A 16,642-nucleotide genomic window follows, 5' to 3' on the forward strand; every position below is an offset into this window, starting at 1 on the left:
ATTATTACAATGAAAAGGTAGAGAATTATGCCAAGAACAGAATGTTTTTCCTAGAACCAACATCTGTTGTTTGTTTTGCTGTTGATGGGTTTTGTCAGGGTTGCTGGAACATTTGAATAATTTTATAGGGGGAGGGGAAGGAACTCATGGAAAGAGAAATATGAACTAATGATGAAAATATAGGATAGAATGGTTGAGGATATCTCAGCAGTAGAGCATTTGGCTGACATGCCCATGGCCCTAGGTTCAGTCCCCAGTACTGAAAAGAAAGTTACATACTTTTGACTGGATATGATATAATTGCAGTGCTTGGGAGCTGGAGCCAAAGGATCAGGAATTCAGCCTCAACTACTTGGCAAGTTAAGACCAGCCAGGACTACATGGAACCCTGTGTCAAAATACACCAAAACAACCTAGGATAGGTGTAAATAACAGATGCTAACATGCCTTTAAAGAGATGGATGTGGGTAGCCCAGTAGTACAGGGAAGCCTAGGTAGTGTCCTCCAAAGGGGTGGGAGTCCTGGCCCCTCTCATGCTAGATGTGAAGCCATGACGCTAGAACACAGAAATAGGGAGTCTTGAGGTGAAAAGCCCACAGTGTCTGCATGTTTTACGTTTCTAAGAGGGGTGATCTGGTTGCAGACTGTGGGCAGGGTAAACCTCTTACAAACCATACTCTATCAGCTTTCTCGGACAGTAGTGTTTTGGTTTTCTCACTAAATTCTAGTGAAGTATTCATGCGCATGCATTTTACATTTGTCCCCACTTGACATTACCTCCTCGGAAGTGCATTTTGGTGTTTAAATTTTCTTTAAGGAGATCCAATTTATCTAAAAAGATGGTTAACATAATTGACTAGACAGTTGATATTAAAGATAAATTATTTAATGTAACTATATATGGAAATGCTATTACTAATAGAAACTCAAGGAAATCAAAGCTGCCATCTCAAACAACTTATGGTCATCATTTATGTTGATGAGATGCCCTCAGCTTGCAGGACAGGTTTTAGGGATTCTAATCTGATTTGATTTAATGTAGTGATGAAAGGCAGAAAGAGGGAGATTTTGACTTGGTCAGACTTGCAGTGAATCAGGTAGGAACATGATTGATAGGCCTTTCCTGGGAGTCGTTCAGCTGTTTTTCATTCCACTGATTTCACCTGCATTAGCAAGTTTGCTCTGCAGTTTATTAAATCACTGCTTCATGCGGAAAAGGAAAGTGCCAACCTTAGCAGCTGGAATCGACATCAGCCTCTTTGAAAGGCTTTAGTGAGCTGAGGCAGCAGCGGCTAATGTGTTTACGGTATGGTGGGTTTGTTAGGAGCACATCTTTCCTTACTTCCTTAATCCCAGCTCTCCTGTGTCTGGCCTAGTACTGTAATTAATAGGTATTTATTGCAGTCTTAGCATCTTCATGGCCTTTGCAGAGCTAAATCAAAGCGCCTCATCCCTTCAGCCTCCAAGTAAACGTTGAGTTTGATTTAAAAGTTGGAAATGTATTCCCCCAAAACACCAAGTGGAGAAGGGGGAAAGTTTGATGTTGTGGTGGATTTTCTTCAACTTTATGAACTACTGATTCTTTCCTATAGTATATAAATAAAAGCAAGCATTAGACTTTCAGGTCGCCCTGGATTTTTTTTCCCTTTAAACTTATGAAAGTTCTGATCAGCCTGGCCTGGAACTCATAGAGGTCTTCTTACCTCTGCCTCCCAGGTGCTGAGTGCCACCATGTCTAGTTTAAGTAAAGTCTTTTTTAATTTTTCAATGTATCAAATTCCACAACTGTAATAGAGTCAGTACTAGCCTAGAGGAAGAACAGATGTGGCCTGTTAGCTGAACTATCCCTTTCTCCCCAGTCAAAACAGAGGATGCCCATTCTAGACAACCTAGTATAAATTGTGCTTAGCTGTCTCAAGGTGTGAAGGTTTCTTCATCATCATCCTGCCTGAATCCTAATTTTTAAAGCTTCCAGTAAGATACAAGACAAATCACATTGCCTTCCACAGAGACATTGATGTTTTGTAAATCCTCGGTATGGGAAGATGCTTTGCTTTAAGAGAGTAGGCCTAGGCAGGGCCTCCTTATAGGGAACTGAGTTCAAGAAGTACCCTGCCCTTGGGTAAAGGTTTGGAATTAGAGATCTGAGATGAGCAATAGGAGGACATCATTCTGGCATTTACTCCAATAAGACAGTCAGTAGCCAGCCAATATGCTCCATATTGGAGAATATGAACAGAACACAAACATTCACACTCTACTGTGTGTCACAGACTGATGTGAGCTGGTCTACTATTTAGCTGAACTGATCGATATTCTCATATGTCATGTGTGCATAATACCCAGTACACAAGAAGTCATGCCGCTAGGGAAGGCAGAAGTTGGCAGTAGTGTGTGTGTCCAGCAACTGACCATCGTCATGAATGTCGCATGCAGCTCGTCTAATGGCTAGCCATTAGTTCCATTTGCTCCTGCTTTCCACAACAATGTCGGAGTGTCACTTGCGATGAAATGTTGTCCCTTTCGTAGGCACTTGAGAGTTTTGTCTTTTGTTGCAGTGAGTCTGCGAACCATTTATTCATTTACCTAAGATAATGTATTTTTCTATTACTATCTGAATTTTAGTGAGTGTCAAATGGCAGCTACCACGTCTGCTCAAAAACTTTCTCTTTGAAAGTTAAAAACAACCTAAGGGGAACCTACCTCCCTATGTCTAGATTATCCATTTTGCTTCTGCTTTTCTTTCTTTTTCCTTTTTCTTTTTTTTTAAAGGATGCTTCAACATGAGCTATGACCAACTTTATATCTGTCCACTGTGACCAGCCCTTCCTCCAGAAAGTCATAGTTTCCATTTTGAAAAAATGGTCATTCCTTCTAAAACTTGCCTCTTTAACCTTTTGCATCCTTCATGTTTTGCAGATTTTTACATAAGAAGATTATCTCCAATACTATGCAGTGTTTTATAATTTTTTTTCTTTCAGTTCCAAAGGATGAACAACTTTCCCATGAAACAGACCCTGAGGTCTCTCACACTGAAACTGGTAAAAAACCTTTATTTTCCTACTTATAAAGTATATTTGTATTTCTAAAATCCTGATGTTTATAAATATATATATATATTTATATTTATATATGGATATATACCATGATAAAGAAAAGTATGGTTATGAAATATGTTTTCTTGGAGGAAGTTCGAGCATATAATCCCATTTAAAGGTTTTTCCTGGTTAAATAGAGGAAAACTTACGTCATAGTTTTATTTGCTTTGGAAATGTTTTCACTGAAGAAGAGATCATGCTGAAATTACACAACTTAATTATTAGCTGAGATAATTTTTATAGTCTTTTATGGGTTTATGGCTTTTAAGCAAAAAACAAATAGTTGCCTGCTCATTCATGTTTTCCTCCAAATGATGGTTGGTGAATGAAATAAAGATTCAGTTAACTAAGTTCCTTGAATAGAATCCAGTAGAGCTTTCTCATATTTATTATGGTTCTCAGAGGATATCCAAGTTTTAAAATAACTGTATCTAGAAAAGAAATAATTTGACTTTGTTGTAGTAATTTTCATAAATGTATCTTTGGTTTGCTCTTGGCACAGTTCTGCCTCCTGTCACCTTTAGAGCTGAGCCACTGAAGACAACAATAGGTAATGCTTTTTTCACATTAACCAACCAGCTTGCTTGCTTTGTTACCATCAAGATGGCAGGCCTTTCTCGAATGATCACTCACCCCTTCCGAGTTCGTTTCATGACAGCTTTCTCCCTGTGACCACTGTTTCCAATAAAGAAAAGCATGGTTTCGGTGTTGAAAGGTTTTGCTCTGGAGACAACCCAGAAAGGCTCATTACGAGCTTACCCTTATCTACCTAGTTTATCTTCATGATTCCACTTTCCCTGTTCCCTGTCTAGTTGATGTTCCTGTTAGTTTAATGGTTCTCAGCTGAGATGCTATAACACAGTACCATATGTCAGAGCTTGAAAGATGATGCAAGAAGCTAATAATTTGGTCAAAATAAGAAAGCTACTATTGATTTGCTTGTCCAACTAAACCAGAGCAGATTCAAAACATTCATCCGAACAGTTCTGTAACCTCTCTGCTTTGGGGTGGAGGGTAAAGAGACAGAGCTACAACCCGAAGATCAGGAAGGTGTCATAACCACACTCCATCTTGGCCAGGTCTCCTATGCAGTGGGCCAAACACAGAATATTATTTATTGTGCCTCCTGGTAGAAAACAATTAACCATTATGCTAACATTCCATTGTCTTTCTCCTGAGAGTCCTATATACGTTAACTTTCTTCTTCACCACTCATGAGATGTTTTCCTTTTTATATTTCAAATGAAGGTGTCTCTTGCCATACCATTCTGGTTTATTGCTGGCTTTGACTTAAAAGTTTACCAACTTAGTACTTTTCTTTTGCAGCACCTTTAGAGACACGGAACATTCCTTTCATACCTGTGATTTCACCACGACCTAGTCAAGAAGAACTACAAACCGCCCTGGGTAACTTGTGTTATTTTACTCCACCAGGGACTTATCCTTTAAGGACTGCCCTTAAAGTAACATGCTCACTTTATTCAACTTCTACATTGCATGGTTTTCCATATAAATAAGAATGGCTACACGCATTTTGGCAGTCAAGTTTCAAGTATAGTCAGCTCTCCTGAATCAAAACTACCTTTTGAAAAAGTGTAATGAAAGTGATCAGGTGTTTTTCTTGCCATTGTCCCTCAAATGGTATAGCACAGCACAGCAGCGATTTCCATCTGCTTATACTACAAGTGATCTAGAGAGGATTTAAGATACAATAGGCTACCTGCAGAAAGACGATGGATGAGACAAGAAAGCAGTTGGTATGATCTGAACCTCTCTTTGAGGATTTCAATGTAAATATGGCCACAGTTGTGGAAATACATTTGCTGAGTAATGACAGAAAATGATAGGAAAGTTCTCCAGCTCCTGTTTGTCCTCTCCCTCCTGCACGCCGAAGAGTCCTTTCATTCAGTAGTCTTATTTTCCTCTCTTTATGCCCTTTAAGTAAATCCATCGTGTGTGTGTGTGTGTGTGTGTGTGTGTGTGTGTGTGTGTGTGTGTGTGTGTGTGTGTTGAAGTAGCTGACTATATTTTTACATAAAATCCATCTGAAAGAAAAAAATTTAAGTGGAATGAGCAAATATACCCCAGTGATTACCAATATATATCTTCTAGCCTATGACTGCACAGTTATGAAATGGTCAAGTTTAAAGTACTTTACACAAGTTACCACTGGATATACTAATCACCTAATTTCTACTTCCCTTATTTTTGAAAAATGTTTCTTGGTTTATTGACGAAAGAGCCATCATCTGCAAGCTATCACAAATCTCTTTCCCAAAAATTGAACCAAGAGAATAAACTGGGGCAGAGGAAAAAGAGGGCAATGTTACTGCCATCAGCTATTTCCTTGATCTTTAAAGTAGCAGAGTAAACAATATTCTTTGCCATTATGATGTAATATGTTCAGGATAATATGAGGGCAATACTTATTTTGCCAAGACAAATATGTCTAAATGTCAGGAAACATAATTTTCATTTTGACACATAGAAAGTAAAACAATATTTCTTCTTCTATGATTGAAATCAGCATCTTTTCATGTGATCTAATTTTTTTCTACATATAACCTGTGGAGTTTGTGGAGCAGGGAAGAGATAAAAAGACAAATACATAGGTATTTAAGGTATTTTCAAACTTTGTCCACACCCAAGGATAGCAACCTCATCAAACAGCTATCTTGGGCTTTTAGCTCCATAGTAGGACACTTGCCTAGTGTTCACGATGCCCTGGGTTCAATCCCTAGTGTAGTAAAACCCAAAATCAAAGCAAATTAACCCTGCCCCAAAGCTGCCTTGTCAATCCAATGATAATCACTAAAGTAATGAGAGAACCAAAATAGCAAGTCATTAACATATGCATTAGCTTTAAGTTACTACAAAAAGGGTAGAGAATAGCTTGAGTTGTTATTATTATTTTTTTTTTTTACTTTGCTCTTTGTTATGTTCATGGTGATGGTTCTTAAAAACAAGACATCCTACTATGTTTTTCCCTAGAAGAAACAGACCGGTCTACCCAGGAGCTCTCCACAACTAAGATTCCACGAAGAACAACAACCGAATGGGCAAAGACAACTCAGGGTAATGCTGTTTCTCCACCCTTGGAGAGAAATTTTTCCTTATTTTCCTTGAATTTTGCTTTCAGACAGCATTTGCTTACCACAGTGAACTACTTGGCTGTCTTCACATTCAAGAGGAAGGACCTCAGGCAAACTGAGTACCACTTGTACACATGACTTCTTTGGTCTGGGCTTCGAATGTCTTGTTGGCTGCAGGATGCTGATAACTAATCTTAAAAGCCCCTAGGTTTTTTCTCCTTGCTGAACCTTCACAAGCCTGACTTTCATCTCTGGTAAATAAGGAAGACCATCTCCATCTTCCTACTTGTCCCTTCCTCTCCCCTCTCCTGTCTTCCCCTTCTCTCATCTCCCAAACTGGAATAAAACCCATTGATCTTAGGAGCTGAGCAAAGCTATTAATGAGAAAAGTCATCTAAGTATTGAGAGGGGTTAGACGTTTAGGAACGTGTTCCCTATAATGCCCTGTCTCTGGAAAAAGGAACTCACCTGCAGGCTTAATTTTCATAGTCGCTTCTGTTACAGCTTCTCACCTACTTGAGCTATAAGCATTTGCTGGTTTTCTGATGCTGTAGTGTTATTGATGCTGCTGTTTGGATGATCCTTTTTGCTCATTTGTATTAAATGGTAGAAAGCCAAATCAAATAAAATAAAACAAAAGCAAATTTTTAAAGGAACCAGAAGACAGATAACTGTTCTGTCCATTATCAATGCTAACTTGAGGGAGAACATTGATGGATGAAGTCTGAAATCAACAAGAGCCTAGTGTGGTGACACCTGCTCATAATCCGAGCCTTTGGGAGTAAGGACAGAGGATGGGGAGTTTAAGTCTAGCCTGGGAAAATTTTTAAAAAGCAAAATTCAAAGGAAGGAAGGGTATAAGGGTAGTAAGTAACAGCAAGAAAAATGATAGCATCAAAATAAATGTAATTTTAAGGCAGGTCCTTTGTCATCGGAGTGAGAGTCTGAGCAAACATGAATAGGGTGGGTGTGGTACCACACTTAGAGCCTCTAACTCTAGACCTTGTTTATTTGGAACTTTTTGATTTTAAAATTTCCAATTCAATTATAAAATTTGAATTGATTAGCTTCTTATTTGTGTAGAGATACGCAGAGAAATAAGAAGCAACAGAGCAGCTTTCTCACGCCCCCTTCACCAGCTTCATCCATTCATACACTCCGTCAGCTGTGTGAGGCCGTAACCCTCCCTGGCTTTTGTATCTTATTTTCTCTCTTTTTGCAAATCACTTTGCTGTCTTAAATGACGACATCATTTTAGTGCTCAAACAGTGCAGCTCTTCAACAAAATAGATAAATATTTATAATAAGGAGGACAGATAAAGATGTTCTTTCAGCTCTGCTTTTGCTTTTCCAAGTGAGAAATTTTTCAACTTTCAGAGGCTTCATGGATTCCAGATTAAGGGTAAAAAACGATAGATCTGATAGGTTTGAACTTTCTTTACTTTTTTATGGGAATGCCAACATTGGGTTAAAGATTTTTTAAATTCCTTCTGAAACAATTTACTAGATAGGAATTTTATGGTTATACTGAGTTTCACGAAGGAGCTTATATCATGATCTGAATTGTCTTAGTACAATTGTGTAATGTACTATAATTTTTTTCTTGTGTCCAGAGAATTCTTAGTTTGAGGCTCTGCTCTGCTATCCTAGGATTTATGTTCTCCTGGTTTTGTCCCAAATCTTTTGTTTAGGCTCAGCAGGGATGCAGTTGCATGAGATATCAAATAATAACTAGGAAGGAACCGTCTTCAGAAGAGGAGGAGCCCCCACAAACTGGTGCCTTCTAATCACACTGATTAGAAGCCGAAGGGGGGCAGCTTAGATGAAGACAAGTTGGGTGTTAGAGGGCCCTCCTCTTAAGCTGTCCTGAGCTCTGAGGTACTTCAGGTCCATCTGGGACACTGGGTTTGTTTAATGCCAATCGTCATATATAGTACATACCAACTGAGATGAAACAATTCCTCCTGATGTTGCGTTCTAACCGTATGTGTACCATTGATGCATGAGACTGTGGGATCTCAACCCCTCAGCAGTGGTACCCCTAGGACCACAATAGAACCCCACTACTAGACTCTCCCACCTATTTTCTCTGTGGCAGTCTTGCCCCCATGTCTACTGAGACAATTCCCACACAAAGTGCTGTCACTTACGCTCATTTCTCTCTGCCATCTACTTTTGTTTCTCCAAGTATTTTTTTTGTACGAACACGGGCATAATAAGAGGGCATTGTGGCCATGCCGTGGCATGTGTATGGCAGTCAGAGGACACCTTAATGGAGTTGGTTGTCTCCTTCCACCACATGGATTCTGGAGATCGATTTGAGCTGGTCAGGCTTGGCAGCAAGCATTTCCCCCACTGAATCATCTCTAAGTGCCCAGTTTTTTAGGACATAGTAGCAACGTACTTACCCAAAGGCACTTCAGGGAGTCCCTACTTGTTTGACTTTCAACTCATGATTGCTTCTCCATCTGGACCTGAGCAGGGCACAGTGCTTCGATTACCACTGTCTATTTATTTTGGATGTTGTTTTTATATTCTTTATTTTTAATATTTTAGAAGGTCCTTTTTTAAATAGATATGACGTATCTTCACAGTTTTGTATTATTGACCACCCAAAACCAAAACAAAGCATGTGGCAGTGATGTTTTTATATGGTTACATTGTCACCAAGCTCCTGTGTCTTTCTCTTTGGGGTGTAAAGTTAGAGCAGGTTTCCCAAGGCCACATGCTGTTGGGTGAGAGCTGTCTGAGTGCCTCACAGCCTAAAGTGAAATTTTATTCCAGCTCTTGAAGTTCTTCCTAGGAAAACTCAAACAAAAGCTCCTGTGCCCCAGCATTAAAGCTGACACGACTGCTGGGTATTTCTGAGCCCTGCTCTCATCTCCTTCCCATGCAAAGTTAGAAGATCCCTGTGTTTTCTACAGCGAGAAAAATATGAACCATGATCCCATCACTTCTCTTCAGCAAAAGTGATCAAATGTTCAGAGGGATCTACAGGAGAAGCAGAAATGGGCTAAAATGACTGGCACTTATACCATTCTCAAAGAGAATCAAAGGGAACCATTTGCAAATCATCATGAGACTTTTTTGGTTCTGTGGACATTAATGCTTTATAACAGCAGCTCTTCTGTTCACTATGGTTAGTACCCTTGGGATGGCCCCAGACAGGCCCCTGGAGGATGTCAGTCTGCCTCTGTTGTTGGCCTGCTGTATGGCAAAATCCTGCTCATCAAAGCCTTCACATTGGAAGCATCTAAGTGAGAGCTACACTGTAAGCTATTTCACAGGTGTTATTTTTTTTAAATCTGCCAAGCAAGACATTGCTGATTTATGGTTAATAAATATCCACTCAAGATGTGAGCAAAACTATTAAATGATGTAACATTTGTATAGTTTACAAGAAAAAGAATCTGGCTGTAGGTAAAGTATTACCAAGAGACTTGGTGGCAGGAATCCATGTGCGCTATGCGGTGTACAAAGAGCAGCAGTTGGTAGACTCCAGGAGGAGCACATACTTCAATACCTTAGGAAGCAAAAATAGTTCTGTATTGTTTCCTAAAATTGTAAGCAATGCTTGTTCATGTATCAGCTCAGCAAAGCTTCATTACTACTCCTCCATGGGCAGGCCCCATATAACAAGAGGTAGCATGCTGGTTTTAGCGTTCCTTGCTCACTTTTCTTTGACAGGTTAGGCATCTGGTGTCATTTTCTTTCACTCTTCTGTATAGAAATCATAGACAGTAAAGATTTATTAATTTCAGAGTTCATAAGCAAAGACAATTTGATAGAGACCACATATTACTATTATTTTTCTTAGTGATCTAATTTTTTCCTTTTTCTTTTTTTTAACCCTTGAGATTGCTGTCTTTGGAAAAATAATGTTCCAATGTACAGTAGTTTCTTATTGAGAAGGATGGGTGGCTGGGTAGATGGCTGGATGGATAGATGGCTAGCTGCTGGCTGGTTAGATGGAAGGATGGATAGATGGCTGACTATGTCAGTGGATGGCTGGCTGGGTAGATGGAAGGATGGATAGATGGCTGACTATGTAGGTGGATGGCTGGGTAGATGAATGGCTAGATTATTTATGTATCATGTTAAGTAACCATCTGATAAAATTAATACAAGCATGGACTAATTGATTCTTAATATTACAAATGACCTACCTCATCCTGTGTGTATCTTTGCTTTTCAGCCACAAGTATTTTCACTTGTTTTATGTCCCTTTTGCATGAAGTAGGTAATGAATAACTTGGCGATTTCAGGACCTTCTTTCTACCTCTATGTGAAGTGTATGGGTTATTGGTCCCTAGGGTAACAAAGGTCAAGTGGCTGGTCTTTGGAGACTAGTTATTGAGTATAAAGTATGTCTTCTATTTCAGCACCACACAGATTGTACACGACTCCTGTGAGGCCCAGAATACCTGACAGACCACATGCCAGGCCTGGTAAGGGAGCTTTGCTTTCTCTAATGACCTACACGGGCTGGGGAAGCTACAGAGAAGTGCCAAAATGGCCAGAATAGCCAAAGATTGGAGGGTTGGGAGAGGACGGATCCAGGACAATGTACCCTTAAGTTGAAATCAAGGGAACACAAAATTTCTGATCCTTTTGGATAATAGAAGAGCTAAGTCATTGAAGTGTTGAGACTTAAAGGTTTTATGGATGTTTAGAATCAGAGACCTCTGTGGAACTTAACAAATATAAAAATATTTTAATGAGCTTTATTCGTAAGTCTCACATACCTTAAATTTTTTATGACAATTTCAACTTTTTTTTTCTTGACTCAGGAAAATAAATGGACTTGTCCTAGCAAGAGAGTGCTTTTGGTTTCAAAGAGAATTGTTTTACTTGATACCTGCTGTCATCAAAAGAAATACTTCTCATTTCAAAAGAATCAAAGACATGGTTTATTCTGGAGCCAAAATTATGAGTGACCATGACCTGGGAATATATAATCCGGTCTTCCCAAGCAATGTTCCAATGAGGAAGACATTTTTAAAACAAACTGGTAGAAACATCTGAGAGGCAGAGTACGGAAAGATGGAGAATCTCTCTTACAAGCCTCAGATGCTACCCAATAACAACATTCTTAGCTTTTGGTTTGGTAGAAGCTAGCGGTCTTCTTAGCTAATACATTCCTATGAGTTTACCTGTTAGTTACAGGATGCCCACGAGGTGGACAAGGAATGACTACTTGGGGGGCTAATGGTAGTGCAAAATTAATTATAATTAAGCTCTGGATTTGCAACATTCCAACCTTTCCACACCACTGAAGTTCTCATCCATCAGTCGTTGCTGACACAGGTTCCTTCATGGAAGTTTTATATACACTTCAAAGGATAAAGCTATTTATAAACAACAAAAAGTATAGTTCAGCGAAGAATCATAACTCTGCCCACTTTGGGATTTAAAGAATGACTAATTGTTCAATGTCAGTTGTTCTTATGTTAAAGCACAAGCATTTTAGCATGAGCTAAAGCCTTTCTGGTGTTTTCCTGTCCCTTTCTGTTGTGATTCTAAGTATTCTTAAGGTACTAAATGAGGAAAGTCACTCACAAAGGTATGGTCTTTGTCCAGATTATCCAACATCCTGGAATAGCACAAACTAGCCAGTTCCCAGGAAGAAGGGAACTCATTCGATTCCCACACAAGCCCCTCCTCAGATTCCAACTCTGGGTTATTTTCCTGTCTGGGGACTCTGCCTTTGTGTTTCTGCTTTGAACAAGATCTGGCTGAGTGATGAGACCTTGCTTCCCTGCCTTTTATTCTTCAAGTTAGTGTTGAAAAAGAAACCATTCCTGAATCCTTAGATGAATACACTCAACACTGTGTGTGGGTATATATATATATCATGTATATATATGATATATATGACATATATATTTATATATTATATATGCCTATATTTTTATATAGTGTACATATACATACATACACATATATTTTATATATTATATATAATTGGATATTACATATATAATATTCAAAGAGTATAAAAACATTGTCTCTTTCCTCTCATCTACCTGGAGATACATTCACATAGACCATACATTTGTGAGTAATAGTGTGACACATGGTAAGCACTTGGCCATTGTCAAACATAAATATTTATTTTACAGAAATATTTAATCAGTCACATATTAAGCACTTTCTTTGTAACACAAAGACACATGAAAATACCTTCTCTTGTATAGATTTTTCTACCTAGTTACCTTTAGGGGATAGAGATTATAGCCAAAATGTTGGCTCTCTATATAAAGGACTAGGAGTCAAACAGATCCCCACCAGGCAGGCATTGAACAAAAGCTCTAGGTAGATTAATATATTTTTCTCATAGACATTTAAGATAGCTAACTTTCTGTTTTCCCTCCCCAAGAGAAACAGTTGGTGGGAGTTTGACTACTCCCACCAAGGGACTATTGGGGAGCACCATGTGTCACACTATGAGGTATCTTTAAGGAACCTGAGGTGCTGAAGGGAATATAAAGACAGGCAATCTGACTCAAGAGCTTATGCATGTAAGCACATTCAGTGTTTGGTTTTCTAGAGAACAGGAAAGAGGTTTACATCACGGTATCATGCCTCAACAGTGGATGTGTACAAGGACTATTGTCATTAAACAGTATCTAGAGACTTCTACCAACAGACCACCAATTTATGGCTTATGCATGGTGGTCTTGACATTAAATACATTTCAGGTTTCAATTCTTCACTCGACATAATGTAATCCTGATATTCCTTCAGTTCTATTTTGAAATGTGTCTAATGGTATACACAGGAAGCAGGGTAAAATATCTCCCACTCAGAATTAGAAATTCCCTTGCTATTTACTTTTTTCAGGAGCAAGTATTGGAGCTTAGTGACCACCTCAGTACAGATGCAGATTTTCATTCTCACCCATGAAACTGTGTGACTTTCATAAGAGAATGTAGTTTCTCTATTCTGGACCATATTTGCATGCGTGTGTGAGTTGTCCTTACTTTATTGCCTAGTTAAATGATTTTCAGTTCTCTGAGAAGTTTTGTTCTCCTTGGCTGCAGACTTTTAATAAAGAAGTGTCTAAACTGTTTAATCCCTACTTTGTTGTAGTTCTGAACAAAACAACCACAAGACCTGGTAAAACCAAACCCAAAGGAAATGGAGTGGGAACAGGTAATAATGACAGATGTTATTTCTCTTTGGTTGCATCCAAATTAAATGCTCTCTGTGGTGGTTTGAAAGAAAATGGCCCCCAAAGGGAGTGGCACCATGAGGAGGTGTGGCTTTGTTGAGTAGGTGTGGTCTAGTTGGAGGAAGTGTGTCACTGTGTAGGTGGGCTTTGAAGTCTCATATATGCTCAAGCCATGCCCAGTGAGACAGAGCACTTCCTGTTGCCTATGGGATCAAGTTGTAAGAACTCTCAGCTCCTTCTCCAGCACCATCTCTGCCTGCATGCTGCCTTGCTTCCAACCATGACGATTATGACTAAACCTCTGAACTGTGAGCCACCACAATTAAATGTTTTCCTTTATAAGAGTTACCGTAGTCATGGTGTCTCTTTACAGCAATAGAAACCTTAACTAAGTCACTGTCCATCTCATATAATTTTGTTAAATTCACACATCAATTTCTTTTGTATAAGTTTTGGAAAGTATTTGTAGAATTAAAATTTTTAAAGTTTTAACTCATTTCAAAGTCAACTTCAAATATCCCTAAAGATGCTGGAAAGGAATTTTCCAACTTTTCTAAACTTAGTCTACTAAATTAGCTACCATATATCGTCTTAGTTCTCAAAAACAATTCCTATTAAATATTAGTTATAGGATGAAAGTAGGAAAAAATACCGTTGTTTTCCCTTTTTTCCAACCACTTCCCGTGCGTAGGCTGGTCTGTGTAATGACTTGGTTTCCCCCTTTACACACTCCCATGGGGGCCATCCCAGCTTTCTGCAAGGCCTTTATCTGCTAGTAGTCTGCAACATGGAATTTAAACAAGAAGAAGCAGACTTAATTCAAACCAGTTAACAACTGGTAGCTGTGGCTATAGTCCCGCTCAAGCTTGTAGACCATGCTGATCAAATGGCACAGCCCTAACTTCCTTAGAGCTGTGGAAGTAGCTCTAAGAAATATTCAAATACCCAACTTATGTACTCCATGGGCAAGTAGGACTGCATTGTTCCCTTGAGATATTTCTAGTAATATAAATCATCTATTTACATATGTAAAATGCATAAAAATTAGAATGTATTTAATGCATATATGCTACGCTTAATCAGCTCCTGGTAAGAAAAAGATATAATACTTGAGATTAGTCTAAAAATCATTTACATTCATTTAGAATGTGTTTCCTGTACCTTACTTGAGTATCATGGTATCTGAAATTCTGGAAATTTCATTATTTTTCAGACCAAATGAAAGAGGCCAGTCTATGGATTTCTGAGACATTGCAGCACCTATTTGTGCTGAGTTATTTCATTCATTATTCATGCCTGGAGTTTTAGCAGTGCATAATTTCTCAGATTGGCATAGATGGGCTCTAACAAGAGCTATCTTTTCTCAGATCCTCTTGGAAGGAATTTAAGTACACATGTCCAATACTCAAATGATTCCTTGGAGGTTGCATAAATAATATATGTTGCTATGGTCCTATTGGAGAGCTGTTGGCCTACAGTATAATCAAGCATGATTCTTTCTAGGACAACGAGAATCATCAAAAGAGGGAAAATAGTATTATTATACTTTAACTTAGCAACAGTCCGAATTTTTTTTCAAAACCCACTTTGAACCAATTATCTCTCATTCTCATCTTGCATACATTAGTCATTTTTGTAATATCTTGTCCAAAACCAGTTTGGGGCAGACAAGTGCTTCTGTAATGTAGCTACTGGATACCAACAGAACAAATGGGTTGCCTTTCCCCCCATTCCTTGTTTCTCTCTTAGTGTCCAATCAAAATTTACGTGCTTGTTCTGCATTATCCATCTATTGGGGCCTTCTGTCAAGGATCATCTTTTTGTTTATCTCTCAGGTGGTAAGGTCAGCAGACAGCATCCAACCATCATCACCTTCAGGGCCAGTCCTAGCTGGATGCTGCCTTGAATATTATTTTTTAACACCATTATAGATGTTTGTTTTGCATTGTATGGATTGATTTTCCTTTATTTTAAGGTTAGAAAGTAGCCTACAGAGGCTAAGATTTTCTTTTGTTACATTTATTTATCTATAATATGTGTGGGTTAGGGAGGGGAGTATGCAGAAGTTCATGCCCCTGTTCATATACAGACATCAGAGAATCAGGGGAATCTGCAGACATCAGGTCCTCTCTTTCTATAGTGTGGTTCCTAGATATGGAGCTGAGCTCATGCACGACCTAGGCATCATGTGCCTTTACCCACTGAGCCATCTTGCTAGCCCAAGGCTCATCATTTGGATGGGCCATTTTCTTGCTATTCTGCTTTTTTGTGGTTTCCACACATAGACATCACAGTTTAGTTAGGGTGTTCCACACATTAGAAATTTCTAAGTTGAGAAGTTGTGAGGAATGGCACAGTTTATTTCCTGGCTCTTTAGAGAAGAAACTTGTCCACCCTAGCCCAGGGAGTCTGACTTCTCTTCGAAGATGACAACTGCTGGGCTGGTTAGTCACTCCACTGTCACATTTTGAAGGTTCCTTACATGCCAGGCAAAGTATTCTCCTGAAGCTCTCTTGGAGCATACGATCTGGCAGACTCTGTTACACAGCTGAGTCTCAGACTCTTCTCTCTCTATCCTAATGGGGAAACCACACCTTACTGCCCCCACATGGAGAGTGCCTCCCAAGGAGAAACCAGACTCCTCCTCGGGGTGAGGTATGTGTTTTTCTAGGCTGTGGCTGAATCTTCCAGGCAACTGGCTCACTGCTCATGAAATCTTAGCTAGGTGCTAAGATTTGGAGGCAAAAGCACAGAGACCAATCCTACATAAATATCACCCCTTTTAGTTACTGATTCATCGAGAATTGATTTCCACTGATATGGTCGGAAATCAGCATGTTTGTTTGCAAAGGTTTTGTTGCTATGGTTAGAAATATCCAAAATCATTATTTCATCTTGGACAAGAAATCACTAAGTGTGATGAATTACGTAAATCCGTAGCCTTCTGGAAAACTCCCATATGGCAGTGGTGGGCCATACTGAGGTTCCAGTCTTGGTGCCTTCAGAGCCAACTGCCCTTTAAGCATTTGTGTTGTCTGAGAGAAAAGAATTCTCTCAATAGATTGCCTAATTGGATGCCAGTTCCATACGACCCATTCTCTACAGTGTCTCTCACAATGGCTTCCCTTTTAAATTTTCTCCTCATTCTGATTCTGTGCTGCCTTTAACCTTAAATTGCCCCCTTATGACTTAGGGCAGTGCAAGTTCACTGGTTTACCAAGCCTGGGGCTTCATTGTCTCCAACTCGCCCCACTGACCCCCAAAGTTACTGTTTGCAG

The 16,642-nt window shown here is 39.2% G+C and overlaps 1 protein-coding gene across 6 annotated transcripts in view; it reads left to right on the forward strand.

Annotated features, from left to right (window-relative positions):
• Positions 1-16,642, forward strand: part of Abi3bp (ABI family member 3 binding protein) — a 205,305-nt gene that overhangs the window by 160,301 nt on the left and 28,362 nt on the right. For 5 of the 6 annotated variants that reach the window (XM_052740892.1, XM_052740894.1, XM_052740893.1 and 2 more), the window contains 6 exons: positions 2,982-3,041; positions 3,601-3,648; positions 4,425-4,505; positions 6,090-6,173; positions 10,573-10,638; positions 13,283-13,345. In XM_052740892.1, coding sequence (XP_052596852.1) covers positions 2,982-3,041; positions 3,601-3,648; positions 4,425-4,505; positions 6,090-6,173; positions 10,573-10,638; positions 13,283-13,345 — 402 coding nt within the window. The remainder of the gene's footprint in view (positions 1-2,981; positions 3,042-3,600; positions 3,649-4,424; positions 4,506-6,089; positions 6,174-10,572; positions 10,639-13,282; positions 13,346-16,642) is intronic. The other variant, XM_052740896.1, reaches the window with a different exon arrangement.

The sequence above is a fragment of the Peromyscus californicus genome, unplaced genomic scaffold (assembly GCF_007827085.1).
Source record: "Peromyscus californicus insignis strain IS unplaced genomic scaffold, ASM782708v3 Scaffold_16__1_contigs__length_79575227, whole genome shotgun sequence".
In the NCBI taxonomy this organism is placed as follows: domain Eukaryota; kingdom Metazoa; phylum Chordata; class Mammalia; order Rodentia; family Cricetidae; genus Peromyscus; species Peromyscus californicus.